At 41.5% G+C, this 21,706-nt stretch overlaps 1 protein-coding gene across 3 annotated transcripts in view; it reads right to left on the bottom strand.

Annotated features, from left to right (window-relative positions):
- CPEB4 (cytoplasmic polyadenylation element binding protein 4) overlaps nt 1-18,612 on the bottom strand; it is a 96,071-nt gene extending 77,459 nt beyond the window's left edge. For all 3 annotated transcript variants that reach the window (XM_075541972.1, XM_075541970.1, XM_075541971.1), the window contains exon 1: nt 16,056-18,612. In XM_075541972.1, coding sequence (XP_075398087.1) covers nt 16,056-17,180 — 1,125 coding nt within the window. In that variant the 5' untranslated portion in view covers nt 17,181-18,612. The remainder of the gene's footprint in view (nt 1-16,055) is intronic.
- Nucleotides 18,613-21,706: the final 3,094 nt, after the last annotated feature.

Genomic DNA, 21,706 nt, shown 5'->3' with positions numbered 1-21,706 from the left:
GGATACCCCTACCAGTGCTGAGATGCTTACATATTCACTGACTCAGCTTTCCTCCTGCAGTCGGCATCATTGTGTCTGTTTTGTGAGATGGAGGAGGATTTTGTGGATTAGTGTTGGATATATGGGTTAATGTTGGACTTGTGGGCTTGGGCAGCACTGGGTTGGGATGTTTTCTTGATGCATGCTTAACCTTTATATAAAACTCTCTTATACATGAGTTTCTGTGGATTTGTTTCTCAAAAGTACCCAGACTAATACACCTAACAAATAAGATTTCATTGTATTTGGGTCCACAGATGGTGCTCATGGAAACAGCAGTCAAGAATCAAATAATGTGTTACACTGGGAAAATCTACTGCAAAAGACCTCTTTATAAAGTGTTATAAAGTAAAAATGTTATTTTGAGGACTAAGATGCACCTGACCCTATGCATGTGAAAGCTGGATAATAAAAAAGACTGGGAAAGAATTTATGTCTTTGGATTATGGTGTTGGTAAAGAACACTGAAAGTACCATGGACTACCAAAAGAACAAACAAGTCTGTCTTGAAAGGAGCACAATCGAAATCACCTTAGAAGGGATGATGGTGATACTGTCTCACATACTGTTATAAAGAAAGGACAATTGTTGCATATGCACATTGTGTTAGTCTGGGTAGACTACAGAAACAAATTCATAGACAAGATACTCATATGTTATATAAGATAAAGCTTTATATACAAGAGCAATTGAATATTGAGAAAACATCCCAGTCAAGTCCAGATCAAGTCCATAAGTTCATTATTAGTCCATGTCTGATACCAATCTATACAGTCCTCTACCAATCTATAGAGTCCTCTTCAGACTCATGAAACACATGCAATGACATCAAATGCAGGAAGATCACAGGCCAGTGTGTGGGAAGTCTTGTGGGTCCAGTGGCGTTGTAAGCATCTCAGTGCTGGCAGGGGTCTCTTTGTGGCCCTCTGGCTCCAGAGGTCTGGTTGCATCAGGGTAGGTCCATGTGCCTTTTCCAGTTCCCAGGGCACTGGGTCTCTCAGCATAGTGCCATGTGTCTTGTCAGTAGAGCATCTTTCAAGGAGTGAGTGTTGTCAGTAAAGAGTCTCCAAGGGAGAGAGCAGAGAGAGAAGTGTCTCCCGCCTCCAAATAGGAAATACAGGACTTCCCAGAATTCTGAGGAGAAGGCCATGCCCACACAGAGGCCTCATTGGTTACATCTTGATTGACCGGCCAGATTCCACTCCTTCACTTATAATTGTCTCAAATTGACACTAGATTATGTAACTCCCACAAACATCATCATTGGTAAAGTAGAAGGTTCAGTGAAAAAGGGGAAGAACATGAAGGAGATGGACAGACACAGAAGTGGCCACCAATGGGCTCAAATATAGGACTTATTGTGAGGACTGGGCAGTGTCTGTTTCACATATGGTCCCTCTGAGTTGCTACCAACTCAATGGCACCTAACAACAGTGTCCAAGTGGAAAACGTTTGCAATTATTGAGCTAAGCAATTCCATTTTAATAGGTCAACTTCACTAGATACTTGGGAGGCATAATTTATAGCTTAGATTTTGGTTGGCCAACAATTCTCTCCAGTTGAAAGCATATATTCTATACAGGTTTCCCTTGCTATCCGAAAGTAGTGTTCCTATGAAAACTTTCTTAAAGCACAATTTCCATAAAGAGAAGAAGCAATGGATTGTGATAAGAATTGTATGAGCCCCTAATAAAATGTTTTTTAAAAAAAGAGAAGAAGCAATTACCATTAATTTAAATCGGAAAAGTTTTTAAATAACCTACCAAATCAATCAAATAACACACAAAACAGCACGAGCATATGTTAAAAGTGTGAGTGATGGGAGAAGCACAGTGCAGTAAGGCAGTGCTTAGGTGTGCACTGCCTCTTTAATAGCTCCTTACACAATAAACTCTGAATGTTAGTTTCACTTTTCACCTTTCTTTCCTAAAAACGAACACCCGTTTCGGATTTCTACTGGTTAGGTACTGCTATAGGTCTTTCATAAATGTACATAGTGTCAAGCGAACTTTTGAAAAACAATGAATACCTGTATTCTTCGCCCAAATACTAACGTACATAACTTGGAAAGACATTCCCATCAAGATGAATGGAGTGCTTCTAATACAGAGTTGCTCACTGAGAAAGTTCTTGAGGTAACTGGTATGCTATTAAGAACAAAATACTCATCTGGTGCTTACACTTTCTCTTTTTCAAAAATAATATTTTATTGTTTTTTTAAAGGAAGTTTACAGAGAAAATTAAGTTCCCATTTAATAGGTGTCAGTGTCCTATCAATAAAAAGCTAACTGTAAAATTGGTGGAAGTATATGGTAGCTGAGTAGGAATCGACTCCATCGGCAGTGGATTTGGTTTTCTGGTTTGGATTTCATGCATGCTGTTCAATGATATTGGTTATATTTGTATAATGTGTCAACATTCTCCATTCTGATTGTCCATTTCCATTAATCTAACCTCCTAGTCTGTGTCTCCTTCCTTTAACTACTTGTGGACCATTTGGTATCACATAGTTGATTTTTAAAAAAAATTTTCAGAGCACAGTTCTCATAGGTGATGTTGTTTATTTTGGAGGCTAATCTGCTATTAAACTAAAAGATGATCTCAGCCCAACAACTGATTTTGAATTCAAGTCACATTACCAGAAATCTATCCAGTATGCACTGATCTCTGTTCACTTGCCTTTATACAATGGTGACTCAACATTTTGTCCTCATATTTTAATAAATTTAAGAAAATATTAATAGCTGCCAGTCATTAAAATTTTATGGACTTTCTTATAAAATCTGCTATCAAAAGAGCAAGTTATTATGTCTGTCAATACCTCATGATTAAAAACTCACAGGCAAATTTATTTCAAAAACTATTGTTTAAAATATCCTTTTTTTTTTCAATAAGAACTACATAACCTTTCATATTTCACATTTTATCTTAGATTCACAACTAAATGTTTTACTGAGAGGCAGTAACTTTCCTTAGTCTTAATTTTCTCATCTAAATATACTCTATGCTGCCCAACATTACCATACTTCTTATTGATTCTTGGCTTTTCATACTTGAGGTAGTGTGTTTTAATTTATTAGACTGATTCTAAAACACAAAATGTAATTAATTGAATGTAGCCATGTTATTAAAAATCAGAGCCAAGTTTAGTCACACCCTTTGCCCATTCTGTACAAACACTCCCCATGACTGTCATTTTTCAGACTGCTCTGCAAGTTTGTCTTTCTGGCTTCAACTTTCCCTGAGGAAGAAGGGAACAGAAAATGTTTTGGTTGGGGAAAAAAGTGTATGCCAGTGTGTGGGCTGCCAATAAAAATAGGAAGCTTGAGATGCCAGTAGAGCCCATAATTAGTCAAAGGTAACTGTGGGAGTTTTCGTCCAAAACTGACCAAAATATAAATATTCTTCTTGGATAATATTTAACCCCACAAATCTACCAGAATTGACTCTGGAGTCCATGTTCAAGATTCACTTCCAAGTATCCTTTGCATCCCTTTAAAGGCGACAGGACATAGGCAACTCCTCTAGGTTCTCCAGGCCCCCTGGCAGTCCACCTGTTAGTGACACTGTCACAATCATTCCCCACTGGACTCAGTTCCACTCACTCATCTTCATGTACATAAAGCTTAGATGCCTCATCACCACACCACCATTTTTTAAATGGAGCATGCTCCTCAGGTCTGGATTGCCCACCGCTCACCTGCATCAACTACCATTGACATGCTTAAATCCCTCGTGACCTTCACACGAAGTAGGTACTATTACTATCATCCTCATGGGAGCCAAATGACACTGTGAGAAGTCAACTGATGCTCTCAAAGTCACACAGGAAGTTGTGGGACTGCAATTCAAACTTAGGGGTCTGACTTTAGAGGAGCTCAGAACAGGTTCAAATGAGCCCTGGGAAAGTGTAGAATTTTCCTTCGCTCCAAGCTACAAGGAATGCAGTCTCTCACGGTGGCTATTACGGCATGACTTGACTGTGGCAAAGTGACAGAATTTGAAGTCCGAGGACATAATCTGAAGCAGGAGTTCTCTCATGTTCCTGAAATGCATCTCGTTGCATAGCATCCCATCTTTCTCGTCGAATTCCCTCTTCAGTCAGTACTTTTTCATTACAATCTCTTTAAAGAGGGCAAAGATTTTAAGTTATCAAATGCACAATATAATTAAAAACTATAACACAAAAGCTCCATTTAATTTCTCTTCTGACAAATTGGAAGAACTCTCCAGAAAGCCTTTGAGAAGAGAAAATTTCCTTTCATTCCATCTTTGCTAAATAAGCCACAATCACTTGGGCCAGTAGAAATCCTTAAGGTGATAAGTATTTCTTGTCACCACTTATCTGCATTAAAAACCAAACAAGCTGGCATGCTTGGTCCAGGTCCCTGGATCAATGGACCTCTTTTCTTCTAATTTTGCAGGGCAGAGAAAAATGATTAAAATCTATTACAAAACCTGAGTTCAAATCACCACTTACTACACAAGTGATGGTGGCACTGCAGTCTCTTAGAATCTTGATTTCCTCAGCTAAACGGAGATAACAGTACCCTTTAAGTGGCGGTGCAGGCGCACTGCTGGCCTAGTGGGTTACATAGGTTAGGCTGCTAACAGCAAAGCTGCTAACTGCAATTCAACCATACCAGTGCACTCCACTCGAGACAGATGTGGCTCCTGTAAAGACAGACAGCCTCAGAAACCCACAGGGGCAGTTCTACTCTGTCCGACAGGGTCCCTATGGGCCAGAATAAGCCAGATGGCACGGGTGATGAATCATAAGAGGACCCATTTAACACACATGCCTTCTTCTGCACCTTCTCCCTGTAGTGCAATGGCAAAAAGGGCCCAACCCTAACATTTCAAATGAGGTATTACTAGTTCTCTAATTCCATAGTTCTTGTTCCAGAGTTCTGACTAATTCCATAGTTCCATAGTTCTCTTTCTACTGCAATAAAGACTTATAGTTTTGGACCCACAAGTGTAGTTCTACTCTGTCCTATAGGGCTGTGGAGACAGAATTGACTTGACGATAGTGATTTTTTTAGTTATTTCCTATGGGCTATTTTTCATAGACAATCAAAATGAGCCCCAAACTGCAAGACGTCATTGAAATAAAATGAGTTTTCTATAAAGCTATGTAATACTTCTCCTAACAAACTATTCAAAAACAAGAGGTCCTTAGTTTGAAGGACAGTAGGAAGCTCAGCCCTGAAGAATGAGGGCCCTCCCACTCTTACCTCCCCTCCCAACACATACACGTTAGCTTTGGCAGATTACTGGCTGTCAGTTTCTTCTTTCCTGGTCTGTTAGGCCTGATCAGGGAATGCTAATCTGCCCAAATGCATCATCTTTGGTCTTGAACTGAGACTAGTCCCTGAGACTCTTGACATCTCTTCTCTTCTGAGCCTTAACTCACCAAACCCAAAATTCACTGTCATCGAGTCAATTCTGATTCCTAGAGACCATATAAGACAGTGTACAGCTGTCCCTGTGGGGTTCGAAGGCTGTAAGTCTTCACTGGAGTAGAAAGCCTCACTCTCAGCAGCTGGTGGTTTCAAACTGCTGACTGTGCAGTTAGGAAGGAGCCCAACATGTAACCCGCTACCCTACTAGGGCTCTTTGAACCTGGACAGCAATTTCACACAGCAGCCTGTCCCTGGCTTTAGTCTTGCTGGGGCTTCAAAGCTCCCACATGTACATCATCAACTCCACAGCACTCCAGTCTCCTGATGATAGTACTCAACACATAGCACAACACAAAAGGTCACCAGACTGGACCCTTAGGCAGAAAGATCATGTTGACCTTCATGTAAATAGTTCATCCATATCCATCACCATCCAGTGGATTCCAATTCACAGTGACCCTGCAGAATAGGTTTGCGAGACTGTAAATCTCCACAGGAGCAAACCACCTCACCTTTCCCTCAGGGAGTGGCTGGTGGGTTTCAACTACCAATTTTTCGGTTAGGAGCCCAGTGCACATCTCACAGTGCACACATCACCTGGACTCTTGACATGATCCAGAGACAGCATTAGACATTGGTGGTTGAATGAATGCAAGTGATGGAGTCTAAAGGCCCCCCAAAACCCAAACTCTTACATACCAAAACAAACATAATACAACCCAACAGCTCTTGGCCCTGTCCTATTCTTCCATTCTTCCTTCAAGAAGATCAACACCCATGTCCCCAGAAGCCTGAGCCACCAAGAGCAAGGCTGAAATGAGAGAGGAAAGAGTGTATTCTCCTCCTATTTTCAGCCATTAGTTTTTGGTTTGGGGCCTTCAGTTTGGTTTCTTTCTCTTTGCGGTATCTGGTGGTCTTGGTGGCCACCAGTCCCTCTGCCACAGCCAGGAGAGGAGCGCAGACCAACAGTGGTTCTCTTTGAGATAAGTACCACTTAGAATGGTGGAACACGGAGAGCCAGAGCAACAAAACTGTGGACCCTATATCAGTTTCTCACTATCGAGTCTTTCAAAGTCAACTAGAAAAATACTTTGAAAAATATTCTTAAAGAAGACAAGGAAGAAAAAGATTCCTTATCTTTGAGAGACATACAGGGAACTGTACAGATGAACTGATATGGTATCTGGGAACTCATTCAAGATAATAAGAAAGAGGAGAGAGCGCTTGGGTGTACAGCTGGAAGAGGATTATCAGTGAGCTAGGTGACATGCATAAGGGGATTACTATGCCATTTTGTCTACTACTGAATATTTATCTTCTTCATAATAATTTTTTAAAGGTAGTAGGGAAGAAATGTTTAACCAAGAGAGAAGAGTTCACCAGTTAAAATTCAGTCACTGACTTTTCAGCAGTGTTTGAGAAAAGGGGAGCTTCATTGTAATTTAATTCCCAGGAATATTTAAATAGTGACTTTATCTTCTAAACGACAGTCCGATTTTAAAAATTAAGCCCCATTACCATTCACAGGTTATTTACTGATCCTTACTTTTTAGGAAACTGTGCTATTTGTGAGATTTTGGATAATTCATTTGAAGACTTATTTTCTCATAACAACAGCCTCTCTAGGAAGCTAAATATTATAGATTCAGGCAGCCCCCAAACGAGAGCAGAGCTCGGTTCTGACATCTCTGTTTTTAATTGATTCTGACATGAAATTGAATTGCACTTCCCCCCGCCCCCCAGTCCTAATGTATGTTTTTTATTATCAGTATCTTTAGAAATCCAATCTGTATTTGTCTTCAGGTGCTGGTAAGAGAAGGGTAGCATCAGCAGATTACAATGATAAGATAGTCCCGTACAAAAAGAAAGCAAAGCTGATAGAGCTAAGTTTGTAAGTATGGTTTGTAATATCTCATAGGTTATAACTGAAGGACTACTTGAATCTTATTTCATCTTCAAAAAGACCAGGCAAAAGAGTTGAGTACGTGAAAGATAAGGAGGGCAGAACAGCTGCCCTAGGCCACCTGAACTCACTGCTGCAATTAGAAGATTTTTCTGATCATCAGTGCCTGCAGTCAGCATTTATCTTTCTTAAGGGAAGTTACATGGACATTAAATAATAGCAGCTATTTTGCTAACTTTCACAATGATCTCACTAACTAGATGCATTCCTCAAGAAAACATGCAAGATGACTAAAGCATATTGTATTGCATTTTAAATAGAAATGTGACTTTAAAATACACATTAAAAAATTAAAAATCCAAACCAAACTCATTGAGTCGATTATGACTCATAGTGACCCTATAAAACAAGGTAGAACTGCCCCTGTGGGTTTCCAAGACTCTTTATCAGAGTATTATCTATTTCCAGCTAGCTGCAGGTTGGTGGTTTTGAACTGCCAACTGTGCAATTAGCAACTCAATGCATAGCCATGACACCACTGAGGCTCCCTTAAAACGTACATAACTGAGGGGCTAATAAAAACTGAGTATAGGACCTGAATTCTGTTACTCTGTACTTTGAGTCAATTCTTTTGCTATATTAAAGAGACTAAACAAGCACACAGAGATCAGAGGGACCTACTACCACCCAAAAAGAAGAGCCAGGAGTGGAATCTAGTCTTTGGATTCAGAGTTGCTGTGCTCAGAACCTCCTAGATCAGTGGTTCTCAACCTTCCTAATGCCACGACCCTTTAATACAGTTTCTCATGCTGCGGTGGCCCCCAACCATGGGAAATATGTGTTTTCCGGTGGTCTTAGGCAACCCCTTTGAAAGGGTGGTGACCCACAGGTTGAGAACTGCTGTCTTAGCCCCTTCCCCCAGAGCTGACAGAGGAAGTCTTTCCCTGAGGACCCTGAATTTGGACTTCTAGCCTCCTGAATGGTTAACTGAATCAGTTTCTGTCCCAGCCATCGACCGGTGATATTTCTGTTATAGCAGCACTTGATGACGAACACACCAGCTGAGCTGAGAAGCCTTGCAGGTCTAGAGAAAGGAACGAGGGACCTCGCTTCTGGGGCCACTCTGGGTTGGCGTGGAGACACACCGGCTCTCCTACGGAGACAAGCAGAAGGTGGGGTCTACAGGAGGAAGGCATCTAGTCCTACCTCTGCACCAACTCATCCTTCACCTGTAGAAAATGCCCGTCCCTTTCTGGACCTGTTTCCCTGTGTGTAGAGCAAGGGGGTCTTGAGGGCCCTTCCACCTGAAATGGCAGCAGTTCTCTGTAGTTTCGAGACACCCCAGGCAGCTAACAACTCAGCTACTTGGTCCAACTCATACTCATAGGTGAAGTTTACCTGTTCTGGTACTATTTTGTCACAGAACCTGAATATGTACATGTTGGGTACACATGTATAAGGTAGCTTATGCAAGTGTATACTTTTAAGTGTGAGTATCAACAAAAATATCATTTACATATTTTTTGTTATAAAGTTGAATCTGTTAGTCTTAGTATTTAAATATCTCATGAATAAAAATCAAATAAAACCACTGTGCCAGTTGATGGTTTTCAAGGTTTAAGAGGAAAATGTGGTATGACTCAAGTCAAATACATTTTCAAGAGATATCTAGTTCTGTATGTTGTCCATTACATCTCACTCACTGCCATTGAGTTGATTCTGACTCATACCAACCCTAAGAGACAGGGTAGAACTGCTACTGTTGGTTTCAAAGACTGGAATCCTTCATGCGAGTAGAAAGCCTCATCTATTTCCGACAGAGCAGCTGATGATTCTGAACCGCTAACCATGCTGTTAGCAACCCTTCTCACAGCCACCATCCCACCAGGCTCTGCCCACTACATAGCAGGTGCTAATAAATGTATGGTGTATAAATATACTAAAATCTTAGAGACAAACTCCAGGATAAAAGTCAAATGATTGTTCTAAATTTCTTAAGATAAGTATGGACAAAGTCTTTGAAAATATTAATAAATATTCAGGCTGCCAAAGCTAATGAAACTTCAAGTATGAGAACCCATCTATATATCTACAAAACCTCTCTTCAAGAAAAGTGATCATTATGGTACATATTTCACGTGTCCTGGTTGTACCTAACTTATTCCAAGGGTGTATTCTCAGAAGGAAAGCATATATAACATAAACAATACTCAAACTCACTGCTATGAAGGTGATTCTGACTCACAGTAGCCCTGGGGAGCAGAGGAGAACAGTGACTGTGGGTTTCTGAGACTGTAACTCTTTACAAAAGTAGAATGCTCCACCTTTCTCAAAATGATACTAAAGACTAATTAGAAGTTCACAACTTAACCCAATTTTGTTGTGTTGTAGGTGCCATCAAGTTACTTCCGGCTCTATGGACAACCGAATAACATGCTGCCAGGTCCTGAGTCATCCTCAAACGTCTCTTGGAGCACACTGCTGCAGCCACGTTCTCAAGCCAGGTGAGGTTCTTCCTCTCTTTTTGCCGACCCTCTACTTTACCCGAGACTGTTCTTCAAAAAAAAATGCCGGCTGCCTTATATGGCCACACACTTAAGGTACCTCACAACTAACCCTCCCAATTAAGCATTAACTTGATATGCCACTGCCTTCTTTTGGTCAAGGTCATGCTGCTAAACAGATTTCAGAACTATTACATCTTTGGCCTTGCAAGGTAACTATTTGTGTTTCACCTTCAAAAACTGCTGAAAATAAAGACCTACACCTTTACCTTTCTAGCCAGTAAGTATTTTCCGAAAACTAGGAATGAGAATTCATTCCAGTTCAATGATATAAAATGTGATAAAACTCTGTATTAAGACAGAAGGTAGCAATTATAGATTGGTCTAAATTTATCAAGGCAAATGCTTTACTTCAGTTTCTGTGAGGTGCCTTTGAACAGTTAAATATGAGTTTTTGTCAAGAGAATTAAAACCACATTCACGTTCTAGGCTCCCTATCTTAAAGAGACACACATTATGCATACTATATTTTCTGTGATGAGAACAAAATCTAGAACCAATATGGTGCTGAAAAATAGGTGAACCTTAACACTTATTTTCATTATAGTGAGGTAGTGAAAAGTTAAATAAAATACATTTAATTGTAAAGTTCAAACTGGCTCTTATGGAGTTTAGGCTACTCTTTCTACTCCTTTCTCATGAACGCCAATCATGATTACTCTCAAAAGCTAAAACTCATTAACTAAGTAGCATATTTCATAGGCTTTCAATAAACAGGTTTTTCCTGAATGATGTTGGAGCAATAGGTTGATCATATTCTGTGATTCCTTTGAACACCATAAAAAGTCATTTTAAAAGCTACCCCACCTAGTTAAATGGCTTTCTACTACCAGAGGAAGAGAGCACTTCCCAAAGTTGTTTCAATATGTCAACTGTGTGATAGCTAACCAATCCATACGTAAACATTAAAAATTAGCTTCTCCTCTTCTAAAATAAATGCAAAATCAAAAAAGATGTCTCCTATTCAAAGTGCAACCACATTTTCAAAGGAATAACACATTCTATAAGGTAGCATTTTAGATAATTTTAATAATTAATAATTTTAATAATTAGAACTGAAGCGAAGCAAGAATTTTCTGTTTACAAATATATCATATTTAATTTTAATGATCAATAAGCTGACAACTAAAGAAGCATTATCCAAGTGCCATGCACCAAGGTCCTGGTTAAGACACTTAGCAAATTGGTGGTGACTATATCTAAAGAAAACAGACAGGGGTTCCATGTGACATCCTAAAGTGGTTCTCTATCAATCAAGTTTCAGGAGTCTTTGTGACTTACAGATTTTGCCCTCTCCTTCCCCCCAACTTACTAGTTCTTAGCTAATGGAGATGATAGCATAATTGAGCTGTAGATAAGAATGTGTCAGCATGTCTACCAGGTAGTTTTACTTTGCTTTCTTGTAAGGACAGAAGAAAATTTAAGCATCCCTCCAAAGAAGAACTCTGGTCAAATGTAATTATTGGCAGGTGTCCCAACATATAATTTGGTGTCGACATAAGAATTTCAGGATATCTGACTGGAGAGAGGTTTTTACTCTCTTAATGGAAGGGTCAAACCATTCCTTTAGTCACATGAATAACAGACTTGGTTTCTTTGTTTAGAACCCAAGTCCATGATACCAACCTCACAGGGTGGAGAAAAGGCTCGGAGGATAACATGTGAACGAAGGGGCTTCAAAAAGCTCATGAGAAACTGGAATTAAAAGAAAATGGAATGTTTCCATGGACCTTCTGAAGGTCTCTCATCTGCACTCAAACTTAAAAAAATCACTTGACTATGATATAACTTTGGCATTTTAAATATAAGCAAATGCAATATACTATTTTCCACTTTCAAAACTGTATCACAATCAGCTTTTGATAATTTTGTTCACATAAACTTTTCCTTTCACTTTACATGCTTTCCTTTACTCAGCCATAGGATGTCTAAGTGAAGAGGCACTGCAATCGAACAGTTAAATGTTACACCTTATGTGTAAGCAATAATGGGGATAATCACAGTCTCTGCCGGTAGGAATTATATAAGGAATTAAATAAGCTAATGCACGCAAAACACTTCGAATACACTGATAACATTAGCCATTATTACTGTATTTGTAACAAAAAAACAGGATTTACAGCCTGCCACCTAAACACATTTAGTGAAAGTTTTAAATTATAGAAGCATGATATTCAGAAACAAATTTTAATAAAATAATCCCCAAATAATCCCTTATCACTGGGTTCAAGATTATTCACATATTGAGAATCTCTGTTCCTGCTACATAAACATGGATAAAAGGAATGTTGAGATTGGCCACGCAATTAAATGAAAAATTTTATCATTGATTTTAATTCATTATATGTAACCATGCTACAGGGAACAACTACTTAAAAAATCAGTCTGATACACATTTCAAGTTCAAATAAGTACTGCTTAAATTAATTATCTCATGTAAATTATCTCCATGTATATGCAGAAACATGTGTATATGTACATATGCACGTGTGTGCTTATATGCGTGTATACGGTTTCTAAGACTCAGCACTGAATTAATGGCAGTGAGTCTGGTTTGGGGTTGTACAGCAATACACTAGTAGTCTTTGCTTACATTGCATTGCATGCCAATATTACAATGTAGCCATGTAAACTCTGTCCTGCATTTCTGCAATATAGTTCAAGACCTTTCTGTAACATCTGAGAAATATTTTTAAATAGCAACTGCATTGCTAGCATCTATACAATTTCTTTTCTAAAACTGATAGGGCTTAAGGTAATATTTTAAAATAAAATACAATCTTTAGGAAAAAGGATGTGGTTGTGACCATTCAACTCAGTTTTACAGTAGGTTGCATAAGGATCATTAAGATTTTGAGAGATTACTGAAGTCATCCCTCTTCTACATGTTATGAGAAAAATTGAGGCTCCCAAATACTATGATACTGGTTGAGTCAAGCCTATAAACTAGGCCTCCTGGCTTCTACTCAAATAAATGTTCTTTCTCATTTGTTTTCCCTATCAAATTTAACCAAGTCATTGATAGCAACTCAAAAAGTATCTCTTTGCCAAAAACAAATTCAAAAGAATTACTGTTCAAACACAGACATACACATACAAGAACCACATTCATGTAAGTGAGCACTACATTCATGTGAGTGAGTACCACAGTAGCCAGCTTACTTACATCTCAGGATTTTCTTCAGGATCATTAGGAATTTGTTGGCACAAGAGATTTTTTCAGATCACTCATTTCTCTTGTGACTTTCAACAACACCACCCCAACAGCTCCACTCCCTCCCCCGCCGCACCCCGAACCTACCACCACCACACACACATTTATTTCCAGCACTGAGGAGAGATGCAAGAATGAAAAACTAGCAACTTTCGGCCTAATTCTACCATGTTTGCATCAGGTATGCTGACCCGTCTTTTTTCCATCCTCAGCAGAACCCAGAGCAATTCTAATGGGAGAGTGTTTCTAGCAACATCTTTTAACATCAATCTGAGTCCATCTTATTATTATTTCATGAATCAGCTTATGCTATATAGAAACTCTCTGATCAGAAAGATATTGAGCACATGAGCTTCAAGTGGAAAAAAATCAGCAACTACAAAACACTCCCAATGGTGTGCCTATCAGTACATTTTATTCATTATTTGCAATGGTATTTTTGTCCAAATGCAAAAGTCAGTCATAACCTGAGCATGGAAACAGACCCCGGGTTCACATGATTTCATTCTGTCAGTGTATAGCAGTTAAATATGGAGAGTGTTCTCAATGCTGAGCTCTGGTTGACCCAGTTAAAATGTATGGAGGGCCATTTTAGCCTTAAAATGAACAATCTATAAATAATTCATAAGTCATCTTTGCACTAAATCTCCTTTAAATTTATGTTCAAAGAACTGCCAAATGCAGCTTTAGAAAAATAGGCTTCATGGGATTGCCAATGTCTTAAATGGCCTTTCTCACCTAATCATTAAGGAATATTTGCCCTTCAGTTTCAATAAAAAGCCTTTTCTAAAAGCAAAGTCTAAGGTTTTGTTATTTAGATCTATTATTAGAAAAGGGGAAAAAATAAAACTGAATTAATCAAGTATTTTAAGATACAGCCTAAGCATTTCATTTGAGTCCTTAAGTTAAACAACAGATACTTAACTCCTTGGAATGGCATAAGAATCTCTTAGCAAACATGTGATTCACGTAGGCAATTTACCAATGGAAATATTTAACTCTGTGGATATTTGAGAACATTGCAACTACTTTGTAATAAGTTTCAGACCTTACAGAAAGATTTCCAAAAGAAGCCTCTAGCTGAAGCACATGTATATGTGTGCATATGTACAATGTGTGCGTGAATATACACTGTGTTGGCTGTTGTTAGTAGTTTCCAAGCTGTTCTAACTCTTGGGAACCCCCTGGGTGCAGAATGAAACAGTTCTATAGGACTTTCAAGACAGTGACTTTTGGGAAGCCAGGCCTATCTTTCTGCGGGCTTCTGGCTGGATTCAAACCACCAACCTTTGCATTGGTTAATGGAGGGTGTAACGATTTGTACCACCCAGGGGACCGTATATATTCAAACGCCCACATTTTCAATTCATGTCTGTGTGTGTGTGTGTGTGTGTGTGTGTGTGTGTGTGTGTGTTTTAATTGAGTATGTGTATTCTTGGGCAAATTATTACATCTTTCTAATATTCAAGTCCTCAATTGTTAAATAATAATAATAATACTTACCTTACAGGGTTGTTGTGAGGACTGGTTCAATGTTATTATGACCATAACTATATAAACAAACTCAACCCATATAAATCATTATACCCTCAAAGTACACATATGTAGTAAGACATCTGATGTTCCATTAACTATGAAATTCTCTTTATCTTATGTCTATCAAGGCAACTGGCTGCTCTGTCATTCAAAAACACTCAACGATGTTGACTCCAGCCAGAATTAAGAGAATATACATAAGTGGAGATACTTTACATGAGATAATTTATTTAAGCAGTATTTATTTGAACTTGAAATGTGTATCAGACTGATTTTTTAAGTAGTTGTTCCCTGTAGCGTGGTTATATATAATGAATTAAAATCAATGATAAAATTTTTCATTTAATTGCATGGCCAATCTCAACATTCCTTTTATCCATGTTTACGTAGCAGGAACAGAGATTCTCAATATGTGAATAATCTTGAACCCAGTGATAAGGGAAGGTATTTTATATTTGGGGATTATTTTATTAAAATTTGTTTCTGAATATCATGCTTCTATAATTTAAAACTTTCACTAAATGTGTTTAGGTGGCAGGCTGTAAATCCTGTTTTCACTTACAAATAAAGTAATAATGGCTAATGTGATCACTGTATTCAAAGTGTTTTGTAGCGAGAAAGACAAGCGATCTTTGCCTAGATCTATTTTTAGTCCTGGTTTGCTTTCCTACACCCTTAGTGTGAACGTTGAAAAATAAACAGGTGAAAAACACCATAAAAGAGTCAGGCTGGGATCAAAAGTGTCATTGTATCATATTAAAAAATAATGTATGTGCATGAAGAAAGTGTTTAGATCATTTCTCTCTCACTGCTAGTCCTTGTTAATTAACACAAGGCTGACCAGAATGTGCAGAGTAGTCGGAGAGAGATTGCTGGAGGGATCAATGGAGAGTGTTCGGACTACAACATTCTAGAGGTTTAAAATGTAACCAGCAATGGTTTTCCCTGCAGCGGAGAAAGAACTGCATTTTATCTGGTTTCATGGTTACTGTGTGTGGGCAGAGAAAGGTCAAGAGTTTCCCGAATGAAATACATCCAGATCCACATATTACTTGCTCTCACCTAAGTAGAAAAATACCTATCTTTGACTCCTCAGTTGAGAGGCATTACAGTTCGTTAATAATTGTAAGACCATCCCTAGCTACCTGGTATTCATAATTACAATGAATTCATCAAAATGATGGCTACAATTAGAAAACTGCCACAGAGACCGCTGAATAGTTTTTTCCAAATTACTCTCCTCTACAGATAAAATAATGTCTGAGATTATTTTATCTCAGATTAAAAGAGCTCCGATTGGAACATTGGGCAATTCAAAATCTCTTAGGTAAATGCTTATTACACCATGGCTGTTGCTTACTTCATCTAAATCTATTGAAAGAACACAGTCTTACCGGGAAAGGAAAAATGTTGTCAGCTCTGTTCAAGCTGTCTTCCATCCAGGACTTGGGAGCAAAGGCAGAGCTGGGCCGAGCATACTTCTGGAGCTGAATATGATTGCTCGCAAAATTCTTCTTCAAAGGTGAGATGGAGTTCAGGGGCGTTATTCCTCCGTTCAGGCCTCTGCGGTGGTCTCGGCCTTGCGAGCCTCCCCAGCCACCATATCCACCACCCCCTGGGCTCCAGGAAGAAGACGGGGTCGGAGAGGGGCTCTGATAGCTGCTCCACGGAGAGGGGGGTTTGTTCAGATTATTCGCCAAATGAGGCAGCTGGTTAAAAGCAGCATTTCTGTGTGTGAACGGCGGGGGATGGGGACTGGCAGGCGACCTCCTTTGCTGTTGATGCTGGCTGTGATGATGCTGGAAATGAGGGTGATGAGGGTGGTGCTGCGACAGGGGCCCGATCTGTGGGGAGAAGCTGCCTCCAAAGCCAGGGCTGACGTGATGGGGGAAATTTTGAAACAACAGAGCACCGTTATTCGCTGAAGCAGCAGGGACCCCTCCCTGATGAAAGAAACTTGCATCTTCATTGATAATTGTAGAGGAAGAAGGCGCTATCGCTGCGGACCAGTTACTGAACCCAGTAAGAGACGAAGCACTAGATGTCAAGGGTTGGGTTGAAGTCCCGAGTCCCGTGGCTTCTTGATAATCAAAACCTGTCAACACTGGCGATTCGATTCGTATCTTCTCCTTCCCGTTGCCATTTTCCGAAGAATTGTCCCCAGGATTTTCTTCCGATTTTGCCTTCTCCGTTTCAGGCAGTATTCCAGCTTCCTGGCCTGCACTAGGGGAGAGCTGCTGCTTCTCTAGAGGGTCCTGCTGTTCCTGTTGCTGACTTTTGGCTTTCTCGGACCCCAAGATCTCATCTTGAATGTTATGGGTCGCCGGAGCAGGGAAGAGCCAAGCTGACCCAGCACTGCTGCCATTGGCAGCTGTGTTATTATTTATAAAAGCAGCAGGGCTGGGGGTGGCATTTTGGTGATGGTGTGGAGGTTGCAGATGTGGATGGAATCTGACTGGAAAAGCAGATTTATTCCCAGTATTGCTTTGCACTAGCACTCCAAACCCGTAATCCCCCATTTATTATCTTTAGGATCAGAATCTTATGATAAAAAAAATTGACAACCTGATGTCTCACGCCTTTCTTCTTCGATGCAAAAATTTTAAGTTGCTGTTTTTGTTTGAAACGTCTTCTAGCTAGCTGAAAGATCGTAGCTTATCCCCACCTTAAATAATTCTGATTTGGAATTTCTGGTCTCTGGAAAAACCAACAACGACAAAAGAAAAGCTCAAGGGCAGGAAAAAAAACCCAACCTCTTAAAACCTTGACATGAATCCAATAGGGCTTATTTCTAGGAAGGAATAAAAAATGAAGAGGGTAGAAATCAAGTCTTTGGTTAGTAAAATAGGCGCTTTCTTTTTCCAAAGGAAAATACACATGAATGACAAAAACACAGCTTCTCAATCATCTATGGATGTAGAAGAATATGCCTTGTGCGGAGTAAAAATATATTTATATATATAATTTAACAATCACATATGGTCTTCCTCAGCAGTTTAGATTCACATAAAAATTAGAACAGGGCTCAGGGGGAGAGGAATACGTTCTTTTCTTGGCAGCTTGGTTTTAAAAAATCAGGAATAATTTAAGAACATTATATATTATATATTATCTATATAGATTATATTAGGCGATCTGGGGTGGGAGGTGAATCTCGGGTTGCGGGGGAGGGAATCAGCGTTGACTAATGGAGGGCTGATTGCAGGGAGGATTCTGCTGTTCCTGGTCCTGTTTCTGCTCCTTCGCGGGGTGCAAGGTGGGGACTCTGAGGCTGTTCCCGAGGCTCCGGGTGCAGATCCTGCTGCGCTCGCTGTTCCTGGGCTCCCCCCGGCCTCCTCTCCCCCATGAAAGGGGCTGGAAATACCCGTCTCTCCCTCGTGGGGGGGTCGCGATCACGATCACTGAGGATTTAGCGAGACTCGGTGAGGGCGAGCTGGCGGCCCGGGGGCGCGGGGACCAAGGGGGCGACCTGGCCGGTCCTGCGGTCTCTGCCTTCTCCCCTCGCTGCGGCTCCGGGGTGTGTGTCCCTCATGGGACCCAGGGGCGGTTTGTTCAGTTCCCTCAGTTCGATTCTCCGCAGAGGCGAAAAAGAGGAAAGAACGGGGGGAGGGAAACCCCACTGCGGTGGTCCGCTAAAGGAGAAGGGCCTCCCCTCTTCGCTGGCTCTCTCTCTTTCCCCCCCCAATTTCTTAACAAACTATAATTTAGAAGGCTTTTGTTTCTCCTCACGGTTGTTGGGCCGCCGCCGTCGCCGTCTCTTTTTCCCCCCGGCCCCGCTGTCCTCGCTGCGGACTCCGCCTGGCTCTTGTTTTTCTTTCCTTCTTCCTCCTCGTCTTCCTCTGCTGTCGTCGCTGCCGCCGCTGCTGCCGCTACCGCCGCCGCCGCCACCGCCTCCCGGTGCCCGGGTCCCGCAGCCGCGGCTGAGTCCTTCTCCTCAGGACCGAGCCGAGTGAAATGACAACCAGCTGGAAAGACCTAGAGACACTTCCGGTTCGAGGAGGGCGGGGTGGAGGACCGGCGGCGCCCCACCCACCGGCGGACTACCAATAAGCAGTTAGGATCTGTGTTAGGTCACGCCCCTGAGCCCTAGGTTTCCGCCCAGGAAGGTCGAAAAGTTACCTTGGAAGACGCCCCTTCCGTCTACGCCTCGCCCAGTGAGTCCCGGCGCCTGGAAGCCGCCCCTCCACCCCCACGCCGAGTGAGCGCAGCGGGTCGCCATCTTTGATATGGGCAAAGGACTCCTTCGATGCTTGTCTTCCCCAGTGAGGCTCTGCAGGAATTGCATGTGAAGACGCGCGGCACAGAAAGGAGCCCTTCTTCGTGGAGGAGACGAGTCAAGGAGATGGGATCGAAGCGGCGACCTTAGAAACCCTGGGTAAGAGGAAGGCTGCCCACAGTAAATGTGGCTCCCCAGGCCTCACGTGCTCTGCCCCGAGCCCCGCCCCGGAGGGATCTGGAAGGGGAGGCGGGTCTTCCTAGTAGCTGTGCTGTGCCTAGAACTGCGTAGGCTCTGGGCTTAACTAGACTTTAGTTGAACCCTTGCATCCCCACTCCTCTAACACTCGTTCCTTCAGCCTGTGGTAGGTTCCAGTCTAGTGCTGGCTCTCGGGGACAAACCTGTTGTAGGTGCCCGTGACTGAGCCCCCATTTCCAATCCTATACTCCTACAAGCCTGCCCTGCATGCAATACATAGGGGGCATTTCCAAAACAAGATTGGTATGGGCCTCTCCTAGTGATATCTCATCTATGACTATTAGGTCGAGATAAGGGACAAACTTCTTGCTCTGGTTTACGGAGTCTTTCTACTTTGATCTGTATATCCTAATACCTCATCTCCCTCCCAACCCCCAGCACTAAGCTGCTGCACACATCCTCGGTGCTTTTTGACCTGCCCTTTCTTCTGAGTTGACATCCCCTGGATGGCAATGGATTTGGTTTGATTTGATTCTTCTCTTAGACACTTTGTAAACTCCTTTTTGGTTTCCGGAATCCGTTCAAAAACCAAATCTGTCTTCCAAATTCTCTCAGGCACTTCCACGCCTTGCCATGCAGGCAAATCCTGTGCTTGCTTCTTTGCCTCATTATCTTGTCCTGGTTGCTTACATCTCTCAGGCCAGGGCTGGGACTTTTTTAAGAAATGGATGTTTAAACAGGAGGTCCCAGTGAAAAATACTGAAGAAATTAATGGACAAACAATGTTTTCTCTGATTGATAACTCCCCTTCCCAGGTCTGAATTAATACCATTTTGACCTTCATCCCCATAGCGTTTGGTTTGGGGTCTGAAACATTTGCTACCTAGGAGTTCCATGTCTTGTCTTTACTCACCTCACATTCCCACCACTCCAAGCATGCTCCAGAGCTCGGGTCTTGCCTTGCTCTTAGCATAAGTTCTAAAGATGTTGAGAACGTGAATGCTACTTTTCTTTAGCAGAAAATACAAACAGGAAGAAATCAAGGTATGGTCAGTAGTGACTAGCAAAATGAGGGCAAAAAAAGAAGAATGGTGGTTTCCATTTCCTTTCAACAGCTTTTCCTCAATGGCCTCAGCCCAGAGACTCTCCTGCCAGGCAGCCTTGACCAGACAGTAATTGTATTCTCTATCATTGTATCATGAGCTTCAGGTTTGTCTCTGTAACTCTCCTGCAAGTCCCTGGGCAGCAGGGATTGGATCTAACACTGTAGTTCATCGCCTTGGAGACTAAACTGGTACAGTCATGTGTCTTTCCTTGAAATACCTTCCTTGTTTGCCCTCTCACTCTGGCTGACCTAAATGGGCCTCATCAATGTTCCCTTAGCATCTTATAAGTTCTTCTCTTTTAAATCCTGCTAGTTATCAGGGTCTGGGAGCCCTGGTGGTATAATGTTTAGGTCAGCAGTTCAATACCATCAGCCTCTCTCGGGGAGAAAAGGGAGGTTTTCTACTTACCAAACTAGTTACCATCTCAGAAACTCACAGCAACAGTTCTACCCTGTCCTATAGGGTCCCTAGGAGTTGGACTCAACTCCATGACAGTGAATTCGGTTTGGGTTGTTTGGGGTTTTTATTGAAGTTGTCAAGTGGGTTCATTTCTTCAGGGCAGAGGTTATATCTGATTTTGTTGTTGTTTTATTTAGTGGCCAACAGAGAGTCTGATACAGAGCAGATTCAGAACATGTTTACTGAATGAAAGAATGCAGATCCAGGGTGCAATGTGTGAAGGTGCCTAGGAGCTACAAGTCCAGTTTCAGACATGGCAACCAGAACATGGAGGAGAAAGGATCACAGGCTTTGGAGCCAGAAGACCTGAAATTGAACGCAAATTTGTGCCACTTTGGATATCATTTGTGCAAGCCTCTGTCTCTTCATCTATAAAGGTAGACACTATTTCCTCCTCATGAGTGACATGTAACGTGCTGGGTTCTTAGGAGGTGTTCCAAAATGTCAGTTCCTTGTAAACATCTGTATAGCAGCAACACTATTTCACACATGTCTTTAACCACAAAGAAGCTACACACATGAGGAAATTCAGGAACCTGTCTTAGTTTGTAGAGGTAAGAGGCACGCCCAGAGCCACAATCAGGGTGCTTCCAGGTCAGCCTGATCTTTCAAGGCAACCAAAGGGTGGGTAGCCAGTGTGGGTTGGGCCAATCCAGGATGATCCTTGTAGACATAGTCAGGTTTCTGCTTTGGGACTAGGAATGTAGGTGAAGGAACTAAAGCCAGTTGCCATGGAATTGATTCTGACTCATGAACTGTGTTCCAAGGATTTTTCAATGACTGGGGTTTCTAAAAGTTGCTTGCCAGGCTTTTATTCTGAGGCACTTCTGGGTGAACTCAAGCCTCCAGGCTTTTGGTTAACAGCCTTAAACGTTAACATTTGCACTGCCCAGAAATTTCACAGGCAGCAAGGAACAAAATGGACAGGGAGGAGCGGTTTCTGGAAGGGATTCTCTTAGGTCAGTTGCCTACTTGTAATCCCAGGATGCCCAGCTCAGGGCTGCCCTGTTTGGAAACATTTTGGCCTTGGAACGGTCCTGTGGTAACCATGGCAACTAGTCAGCAG

This window comes from Tenrec ecaudatus, chromosome 2 (assembly GCF_050624435.1).
Source record: "Tenrec ecaudatus isolate mTenEca1 chromosome 2, mTenEca1.hap1, whole genome shotgun sequence".
Lineage (NCBI taxonomy): Eukaryota > Metazoa > Chordata > Mammalia > Afrosoricida > Tenrecidae > Tenrec > Tenrec ecaudatus.
This window is presented reverse-complemented; position numbering and strand designations above follow the sequence as displayed.